At 51.2% G+C, this 10,328-nt stretch overlaps 1 protein-coding gene across 2 annotated transcripts in view; it reads right to left on the bottom strand.

Annotated features, from left to right (window-relative positions):
- SAMD4B (sterile alpha motif domain containing 4B) overlaps positions 1–10,328 on the bottom strand; it is a 62,692-nt gene that overhangs the window by 12,496 nt on the left and 39,868 nt on the right. For both annotated transcript variants that reach the window (XM_011973367.1, XM_011973366.1), the window contains 6 exons: positions 7,871–8,341; positions 3,892–4,131; positions 3,236–3,345; positions 2,991–3,077; positions 1,944–2,283; positions 1,183–1,268 (listed from right to left, as the gene is read on the bottom strand). In XM_011973367.1, the coding sequence (XP_011828757.1) occupies positions 1,183–1,268; positions 1,944–2,283; positions 2,991–3,077; positions 3,236–3,345; positions 3,892–4,131; positions 7,871–8,341 (1,334 nt within the window). The remainder of the gene's footprint in view (positions 1–1,182; positions 1,269–1,943; positions 2,284–2,990; positions 3,078–3,235; positions 3,346–3,891; positions 4,132–7,870; positions 8,342–10,328) is intronic.

Below are 10,328 nucleotides of genomic sequence, written 5' to 3'. Positions count from 1 at the left end.
ACTTGAACCTGGGAGGCGGAGGTTGCAGTGAGCCAAGATCGTGCCACTGCACTCCAGCCTGGGCAACAGAGTGAGACTCTGTTTCAAAAAAAAAAAAAAAGATTTATTGCTCATCTACTCTGTGCCTGTGCCAAGCAATTCTGGGATGCAGAGGTGACCATGCCCAGAGAGCTTACAGTCTGGCTGTGAGGGAAAGATACATACATAATGGTAACTGTGACAAATTATCCCTCCCTGAGGGAGAAGAACAGGAAGCAAAAGAAACCTAAATAAAAATGAGGGGTTGGTAAAGGTGTCCCTGAGGTATAAACGTTTTGAACTGATAGCTAGAGGAGGAAGGAACACTGTTCCTGATAAAGAGTATGTACGGGCTGGGCATGGTTGCTCATGCCTATAATCCCAGTACTTTGGGAGGCCAGGGCAGGGGGATCACTTGAGGCCAGGAGTTCGACACCAGCCTAGGCAATAAAGCAATACTCCATCTCTAAAAAAGAAAATTGTCACACCTGTAATCTCAGCACTTTGGGAGGTTGAGGTGGGAGGATCACTTGAGGTCAGTTCAAAACCAGCCAGGCCAACAGTGTGAGACCTCGTCTCCATTAACAACAAAAAAAATATTTTAAATTTTTATGTCTGCGTTGCCTTATTCCAAAAAGATTTGAGGCAGTTCACAAAAAAAAAAAAAAAATAAAAAAAGAGGAAGAGTGTGTACAAGGGTTCTGAGAAGAAGCCTCTAAAGCCAACACTGGAAAGATACAAGACTGGAAGGGCTGGCATATATGTACCAGGTCAGGCAAGGCCCTGTGGGCCACATACAACACAATGGTCTTGAGAATGATGGGGCAGCCTTTCCTTTTTTCTTTTTTTTTTTGAGACAGAGTCTCACTCTGTTGCCCAGGCTGGAGTGCAGTGACACCATCTCGGTAAGCTCTGCCTCCCGGGTTCACGCCATCCTCCTGCCTCAGCCTCCCGAGTAGCTGGGACTACAGGCACCCGCCACCACGCCTGGCTAATTTTTCGTATTTTTAGTAAAGACCGGGTTTCACTGTGTTGGCCAGGATGGTCTCGATCTCCTGACCTCATGATCCGCCCGCCTCGGCCTCCCAAAGTGCTGGGATTACAGGCGTGAGCCACCACACCTGGCCACCTTTCCCTTTTTGAGCATGCTACAGAAGGCCTTACCTCATGAGTCAGGCACTTTTCGATGAGCTGGAGGTAACTGGTGATGTTCTCCTCGTCTGGTCGGGACACCAGCAGCTGGGTGCACACTGGGGGACGTGAGAAAGGGCAGGTTAGCCCCTAGTATGCCCTCTGCCATGTTCCAGCCTCCAGCTGGCTCGTGCACAAGAAGGAACAGGAGACTCAGGCTGGATAAGTACCAACTATTAAGTGCCAGCCATGGTATTTAGGTTATCATGAGGATATACAACATAGTGCCTTACACAATCTTGTCACTACAGACATTTTTAGCCTGAGAAACCTAAAGCTCAGAGTTGAGTCACTTGCCCCAGGTCCAGATTCAGATCCAGATCAATCTGGATCCAAGCGTAAAGTCTGCTACGTCATGCTGCTTTAGGAAAGGCTGAAGCTGTGATAAATTTCACCATCCCCATCCCCTGGACTTCGGTCCCCTCTGAGAGAAATCAATGGACTCCCCTCAACTGCTCACCCTTTACTACATGGAATTTCTTTTGACACACTGCCTCATTTCTGCTCAGCCTGGAGACACTTTGAGGGGAAGGGCTGTTATCCACCATTAGCCTGGACATGCCCAAGGGCAAGGGGCCTTGTCACCCTGTCTCGGCTACTCTCTGTAGTGTTCCAGTCTCCAGCAGGCTTTATAAAGCCCTGCTCCCAACATCTAACTTGGATTTGATCCCTGGTGCTTGAGTTCACTTGGCTTTCTGCCTCAGGATTTCCTGCTAGGCTGTGGCTGGTCTCACCTTTGCCCATCACCCGTGTAAACTGGCTGGGGATGTCTCCGTCAGCGACGGGAGCCGGGGCAGGCTCACTGCCATCGGTGGGAGCGGGAGCTGGTGGAGGTGGGTAGTTCTCCGCAGCTGGAGGGTCCTTGGCCTCGGTGCCCTTGTCAGTGCCGGGGTGGGCTAGGGGAGGCTCAGCACCTGGCAGTGATGGCTCCCCCGGGGCCCCATCCTTGGCAGTAGGGGTGGTGGCGGCGGCAGCCACGGTGGCCTGGAGGACACTGTAGGCCTTGATGGGAGTGATGATGATCTGCTGCAGCTCCTGCAGAGCGTTTCTCAGGTTCCCGCCTTCCAGTACATCCTGCATGGGAGGACATAGGCTGGGGTCACATGCAGACCCTATAATGAGAGACAAAGAGTATCTACACAGAAAGTCAGACACAGCTTGCAGAAGACTGGGTAGGACCCTGGGTTCCAGCACATAGAGAAGGCATGTAAGGGTACTGCAAGCCCACAAACATTTCCTCTTTCCCATGAAGGTGAAGTCCTACAAAACTTACGAAAAGCCAGTCTAATGTTGGAGTCTTCGGGACCCACCAAGGATAGAATCAGAGATTCAGATCTAGATACTGAGCAGGGAAAAATACAAACAGAAGGCAGTGGCAAGGAAAGGGAATGAGGAACACAAATCAATCAGATCAAATCAAATCAGATGTGGAAGGAAAATGAGTTTAGAAACAATCAAATGGAAAGAGAGATTGTACAGACAGAGACACTCTGCTCTGCCAGAAAGACCAGCAAGAAATGGAAAAGCAAAAGTGGAGAGAAGGTGTAGAGTCAAAAGACAGATTCTAGAACCACCAAGACAGACAGGGAGGGGAGCCTCTTAGCTACCAGCAAGTGAGCCTTTTGATGCCAGCTTGCATGTGGTCCCTGGAGTCTGGGTCCCTAGGGCTGGGGCTATTAGAGGCCAGACCCGAGGATTCGGGAGGCCAACTCAGGGCCTGTGGTCTACTGGTACCGCCAAGTGGCTGGCTGGCCTTGAAGATGCAGATACCAAGTTCTCACCTTCTCTAGGGACTTGAGGACGCTCTGTCTCTCACGCAGCTTCTGGATACTCAGGGCTATCTTGTGGCGGGCACCTTTGGTGACATTCTGTGACAAGGGCAGAAGGGGACAGGAAGCTAGAGATGGGAGGCTGAGATATTTGCAGGTACCCAAATAGAGATCAAGGAGATAGAGGAGGCTTGGGCTGCAAGGAATGCAAAATAGCGCTGCCCCCAACACCTCCCTGATGGTCCCCTTGGCTTCACCTGAGACTCCAGGTGCTGCTCAGTCAGTGTCATCATCTCCTCGTAGCTCATCTGTGAGAAGAGGGCTGCATACTTGTGCAAGCGGAGGCTCTTGAGCCATGAGGGCACATCTTTGGAAAAGGAGGGAGAGTGAAAGGTCACGAGTTTGGCCCTGATGACTAGGGTAAAGGAAAAGTTGTGGGGCTAAACCCACAGGAAGCCTCAAAAGATGGAAAAAATTGGGAGGGGGTTGCGGGGAGCTAAGATTCCATCAGCTCCTTCTTCATCTGCCTAGCCAGACCCTCTCAGGCAGCCTTCCCTAGGAAGGACATCTGACCGTTCTGAGCTGCTCGGCTGGATGTATACCACAATGACCTCACTGATTGCTCCAAAACTCTTCCTGGAACCTGTGTTCCATCAGTTAGCTGTGTTCTGACTTCCTTGTCAGACTGGGGTGTGCGAAGATGGGGCTCCTCCCCAGTCAGAGCAGAACTTGTTAGGGTAGATGTGGGGTCTGTCTGCTTAGTCTTGAGCCCTAAAAGCAGGGACTATCTACTCCCTTCAGACATGTCCCCTCCTCAGAGGGGTAGGCAGGCGTCAGCTACAGCTCCTTTCTGTCCTCTAAGCTCTGCAGAAGCCCCTGGAAAAGGGTCTTGGTGCTGCTGTCCCCGGTGTACCTTTCATGCCACTGCCATCCTCCTGGAAAGTGTTCCGGCTGGAGCCCTGCTCCTCTGTCTGCTCACTGCCAGAGGAGGCCACGCTGCTCTGGGGCGAGAGGGGTGCGTGATCGGGCGTGGTAAAAGCAGCCCGGGCCCCAAGCTCCTCTGGACTCGGCCACTCACCAGGGACCTGGGGGCTTGTAGGGATGAGTGACATGGAGCGCTTCAGCGGGCTAGGGTGGATTTGGCAGGGGAGACCTGGCCAGAGTGGGAGAAAAGCAAAAAATTAGGCTGGGGACCCAACCACAGGAGACCATCCCCCTGCCGTCAGTGCCAGGATGGCAGTTTGGCCCCGTAATCTGCCAAGAGGAAGGGACCTGGGGTCCAAGGGGAGCTACCTACCAGATATACCTCATTCTCTTACCTCCAACACCCAACCCATCAGCAAGCTGTCAGCCACTTTCCTGAAATTCTCCAGTTCCACTGGCTCAAGCCACCAGTGCCCCTGGCAGGAATTACTGCCATAGCCTCCTTACTGGTTTCCTGCCTTCATTCTTGCCTCCTATAGTCCACGCCCCTCACAGCAGCCATAAAGATCCTTCTAAAAATGCAAATGTGACCGAACTTGACTCCTGCTCAACTCCCTGTGACTTCCTTTCATAGGGGGAACAAAATACAAATGCTTTCACATGCCTAAAAGGCCATGCAAGACCTGGTCCCTGCTCCTCTCTAACTCTCCCCTCCCACAACCCACCACCTGGTTCATGCCTCTCTAGCCTTCAACTCCTCCCAAACTCCCCTTTGTTCCTGAAACACTCAAGGCTGTTCCAGCCTCAGGACTTCTAGACTCGCTCTTTCTTCTTACTTTCTTGATCTTAACGGGTGGCTCCCTCAAGTCTCACCTCCTCTGAAGCCTACCCTTAAACCCTTAATCTGAAGTCACTGCCCACCTCTGCTGCCCCAATTCCAGTCACTCTATCATATTACTGTCTTGTCTTTCTCACAGCACCTATCACAACCTGAAATTATCAAGTTATTTGTTTACTTTCTACAAAATTTATTTATTTACTTTTTTGAGATGGAGTCTCGCTCTTGTCACTAGGCTGGAGCGTAGTGGTGCGATCTTGGCTCACTGCAACCTCCGCCTCCCGGGTTCAAGCAATTCCCCTGCCTTAGCCTCCTGAGTAGCTGGGACTACAGATGCCTGCCACCACGCTCAGCTAATTTTTTTGTATTTTAGTAGAGGCAGGGTTTCACCATGTTGGCCAGGACAGTCTCCATCTCCTGACCTCGTGATCCGCCCACCTCGGCCTCCCAAAGTGCTAGGATTACAGGCGTGAGCTGGTTTGTTTCCTTATTAACTGTACCCCCTGCTAGAATAGAAGACCTATGATAGCAGGAACCTGTCCCATCTTAAACATCATTGTATCTTGTAACAAAGGAAGTACGTAAGCTGCTTCCTCAACAACCCCGTTATGGGGCCTCACTACCTCCCATTTTTTTTCCTGCAGTGAGCCCAAACTGGCCCCTCACGAGGCCTGGAGACTCAGAGTGATCCCAGGTCCTCTTCTGCAGCATGCTCCACACCCTCTGTGCATCCCAAGTCTGAGGTTGGCAAAGGAATCCAACTTGATCTTTTTTTTTGAGATGGAGTTTTGCTCTGTCGCCCAGGCTGGAGTACAACAGTGTGATCTTGGCCCACTGCAACCTCTGCCTCCCAGGTTCAAGCAATTCTCCCTGCCTCAGCCTCGCGAGTAGCTGGGACTACAGGTGCCCACCACCACGCTTGGCTAATATATATATATATATAGGGGTGTGTGTGTGTTTTTATATATGTGCGTGTGTGTATATGTACATATATATGTGTGTGTGTGTGTATATATATATATATATATTTTTAATTTTTTTGAGATAGAGTCTTGCTCTGTCGCCAGGCTGGAGTGCAGTGGCGTGATCTCGACTCACTGCAACCTCTGCCTCCCGGATTCAAGCGATTCTCCTGCCTCAGCCTCCCAAGTAGCTGGGATTACAGGCACCCACCACTACGCCTGGCTAATTTTGTATTTTTTTAGTAGAGACGGGGGTTTCTCCATGTTGCTTAGGCTGGTCTTGAACTCCCGACCTCAGGTGATCCACCCGCCTCGGCCTCCCAGTGCTGAGATTACATGTGTGAGCCACCACTCCCGGCCTCCAACATGATTTTTAACCACTCCCAAGACAGGGCAGGTTCCCATGAGCTCCCAGACCTTTATCTGTGCTTTTCCCTCTGCCTTGCTCACCTCTCCAACTCTTCTCCATCAACCACTTCTCCCTTCATGCCTTGGTCACGTACCCCTCTGCTGCTGCCTCAGGCCTGGCGCTTGCTGCCCTTCTCGCTAGCCTCCCTCTTGCACTGGACTGTGGGTCCATGGAGAATGGCAGCCCAGCCCAATTACTTCTGCAATCCCATGATCAGGCACAGAGCATGACACACAGAAGTCCTTCCAATGAAGTTTGATGATTTGATAAAGGACAAAAGGGTGCTAAGAGGGCCTGTGGGCTCCACCTATGACATCCAGAAGTACCCCAAGTCAGCCTAGCCAAAAGAAATGAAACAAAGCCAACGAGCCTCACCCTGGGTAGGTGAGGACACCAAGGCCCAGGGAGCTGAAGCCCTTTGCCCCAGTTCCCACGGGAGTTGACAGGCTGAGACAGAGCCCAAGCCTTGTTTCTGATGGAAAGGCTGGGGTTCCTGCCAGTGCTACAGTGACACCCAGCACAGGAAGGAGATCTAGCCTGCTGCAGGCCCCAGAGCATCTTCCCTCAGCTGTGACAACACTGATGCTCCTGGCTAGGAAGTCACCTGAGGGACAGGGCAAGGCAGTGGCCCACCCCTAATAAGTTTCTGCCCTACCCCAGAGTATCGGGGCCCTCTTTCCAGGAGTTCTTCAGCCTCTAGACTCCCTCAGCCCTGGCTTCTGTCCCCACTCAGCACTCCTGGGGAACATGGCACACTCTGGGCCCTGGGGGACTGGGGAATCCTCAAGACAGGCCTTTTTGCCTGTTTTGGTGTCTCTGGCCTCCTTCTTTCTCCCTTCTCAGCCAAGAAGTGGGCAGGCGAGGCTGAGAGGCAGGAAATTACCCTGACTGGAATGATCGTGCAGTTCCTGAGGAGCCCTGCTTGGCTCTGCACTGGGGTGGAGGCTGGCCACAGCATGAGAATGACAAAAACAAGAATGCCAGCCGGAGTTCCAAGGCCTTGCACTCTCCAAGAAATCCTGATCTGTTTTTGGCAGCACCCCAAACCCAAGCTGCCTGCCCTCAAAGGCCAATCCTTGCTCCCCAGTCAAAAATATTTTAATGATTTCCTGTTTCCTGCAACTGCCTGGAATCCAAAAGCTTCTCCTGTCCTTCAATGCCCCCCAGAATGTGGCCTTCACACACTGAGGTCTGAGGGTAAAGACAGGCCTGAGTTCAAATCCTGATGCTGACTCTGTCGCCTCTGTGTGATCTTGGGCAAGTCACTTTTTTTGCCTCTCTGCCTCCCTTTCCGCATGAAGTCCTTAGCAGAGGGATAGGCACACAGTAAGCACAAGTCTCTGCTACTCTTATTACTCATTCAAATCCGCCCCAGTCAGATCCGTCTGTATACTGTCCTCTCTAATGTTCCACCCCTGTGCTTATTTCATGCTGTGCCTTCTACTTGGAATGCCCAATTCCTTTTCCTCTTTTGGTCCAAACTTCTATCAACACTGTTCAATCTTGGTCCTTTAATGGCTGCTGAGGTCCCCACGATGGGGAGCACAGAAGGTATGAAGAGAGAGAAATTTATAGGCACCCTGAATGGGTGGCCCCTCCCCTTCGTGAGGGCTGAGCATCTCCAGGAGGGATACTTTTTGGTGGACGTAGTATAGCATAGTAGTTCAGAGTATGAGCTCTACAGCCAGACTGCCTCGCTTTGAATCTTGAGTTTATATGTATAATGTTCTTAAAATAGCTCCTAGTAAAGACTACTTACCTGTGTTTGCATTGCTCCCAATACTGTTGATGGCTGGCGGCACTGAGCTGGACGGGTGGAAGGGCACGTGTCCATTTTCCCGGGGTGGCTTGTCCTGCCAGCCTGGCCCTGCCTCCCCAGGGCCCAGCTCTGCAGGGCTTCCCCACTCATCTGAGCCTTGGCGTGAATGGTAGGAGGGCTCTGGCCGGGAGCGGAAGCCACTAGCCAACCGCTCTTCCAGGTGGCTCAGCCAGAGGGCCAGTGCGTTGCGGTCCTCCAGTGTGGTGGCTGGGTGGATGAGGGCATAGGAAAGCAGCTGGCGGCTCTCCTCGATGAAGGCATTGCTCTCGATTGAGTAGGCCAGCACTTTTTGCAGTAGCCTCATGTACTCCGACTTGGCCTCTGTGTTGCCTGGCTGAAGCAGGGGAAGGTGGGACAGCAGGAGGGACACCACCTTCTCTTTGGACTCCTGCTGCCACTGGCTGACGATGGCTACAGAAGGAATAAGAAGAAATGTTAGGAGAGCCAGGGTGGGGTACTCCTGTTCACCTGAGAGCACTGCCTATGGCCTACTCCCTCAGCTCCAATCTCCTTTTCATAACGATCTTCTTTTCATAACTCCCAACCTTATCCCTCATGTAGGTGAGATCAAACACACTGACCCTGCCTCTGGTGTAATTTTTGTCTTATTGTTTTTTTTTAAGAGATGGGGTCTCGCTATGTTGCCCAGGCTGCAGTGCAGTGGCTATTCACAAGTGCAGTCCCACTATTGATCAGCATAGGACTTTTGACCTGCTCCATTTCTGAACTGGGCCAGTTCACCCCTCCTTAGGCAACCTGCTGGTCCCCTGCTCCTAGGAGGTCACCATATTGGGGCCACACTTAGTGCAGACACCCAATCAGCATAGCACACTATAGCCCAGAACTCCTGGACTCAGGCAATCCTCTTGCCTCAGCCTCCCAAGTAGCTGGTACTATAGTCACGCGCCCACCATACCTGGTGTACAGTAATTTTTCTTCGTTCTATCACTCCTGTTCTCAAAAACCTGCAGTGCCTCCCAATCAGCCAAACTTGCTACTCTGGAATCTGAACTCCTCCTGCCCCCAGGCCTGCTCTCATGCTTTATTTCCATGACCCCTTCTCCATTCTTCATGGTCTCTATGCCATTTTCCCTGTCAAAAAGCAGTCTCCTCCTTTCTGAATGGAGAAGGCAGTGCTATATGGCAGTTAAAAGCTTGGGCTCTGGAATCAGGTGGTCTAGACACCCCAGCTTACTAGTTGGATCTTGGTAGGTTACCTTGAACCTCACTGGGCACCAAATTATCTGTGAAATTTTGGAGATAATTACAGTACCCAATTCACAGTGTTGCTTTGAGATTCAATGAGCTAGCAAAGAACGGAAAGTGGTTTGGCAACATAATAAATGCTTGCTATTTTTTTTTAACTGGTCTCTCTGCTTCTAGATTTTCCCCTTCCAGTCGATCCCATACATCCAGATGCATTTATCTTCCTAAATCACAACAGGATGTCATGTTCCTGACCAGGAGTTTATAATGGCAACCAGCAAGCACCAACAGACTCAAGTCCAAGAACTCCTAGCCTAACATCACCTTCATTTCCAGGGCACCATCCATCTCCCATTCCTCCAGATAAAGACTCAGCTCAGGATATCTCCCCATCTTCCTGGGGTTCTCTCCACAGTATGTATTTATCCAAGTTCCACACCTTGGCTGAGATTCAAGGATTTGGCCCACAACAACCTCCTTCCTCCTATACAAATTCTCTTTTGTAGATGGCCTAACTTACTGCCTTCCTCCAGGAAGCATCCCCTGGCTGTTCCATGCCATGGTCATCTCGACCTCTCCTTTCTATCCCACTGTGTGAGGACCTGTGGAGATAGGCCAGGTTTCCCTTTTCAACCCACAAGGGAGGTCCCTAAGAATATGGCCCCAGGCTGGCCACATCAAGGAAGGCTTGGGTAGGAATTGTTATAAGTCTGACTCTCCGCCTCAAAGACCTTATTAGCACCGGGCGCGGTGGCTCACGCCTGTAATCCCAGTGCTTTGGGAGGCTGAGGTGGGTGGATCACCAGAGGTCAGGAGTTGGAGACCAGCCTGGCTGACATGGTGAAAGCCTGTCTCTACTAAAAATACAAAAATTAGCCAGGCATGGTGGTGGACGCCTGTAATCCCAGCTACTTGGGAGGCTGAGGCAGGAGAATTGCTTGAACTTAGGAGGTGGAGTCTGCAGTGAGCCGAGATTGCACCACTGCACTTCAGCCTGGGGGCAAAGTGAGACTCTATCTCAAAAAAAAAAAAAAAAAAAAAAAAGAAAGAAAAGAAAAGGGAAGATGGCTGCCATGTCAAATATGCCTAGCCCACAGGGGTGGAAGATGGAGATAATGCTGACAGGACAAGGAGAAAGACAAAGAATACCAATACTTGGGAAAAGAGACAAAGATTTAGGTCTGAGGCCAAC

The sequence above is a fragment of the Mandrillus leucophaeus genome, unplaced genomic scaffold, assembly GCF_000951045.1.
Source record: "Mandrillus leucophaeus isolate KB7577 unplaced genomic scaffold, Mleu.le_1.0 Scaffold137, whole genome shotgun sequence".
Taxonomy (NCBI): domain Eukaryota; kingdom Metazoa; phylum Chordata; class Mammalia; order Primates; family Cercopithecidae; genus Mandrillus; species Mandrillus leucophaeus.
The sequence above is the reverse complement of the archived record's forward strand: the minus strand, read 5'-3'. Positions and strand labels throughout refer to the sequence as shown.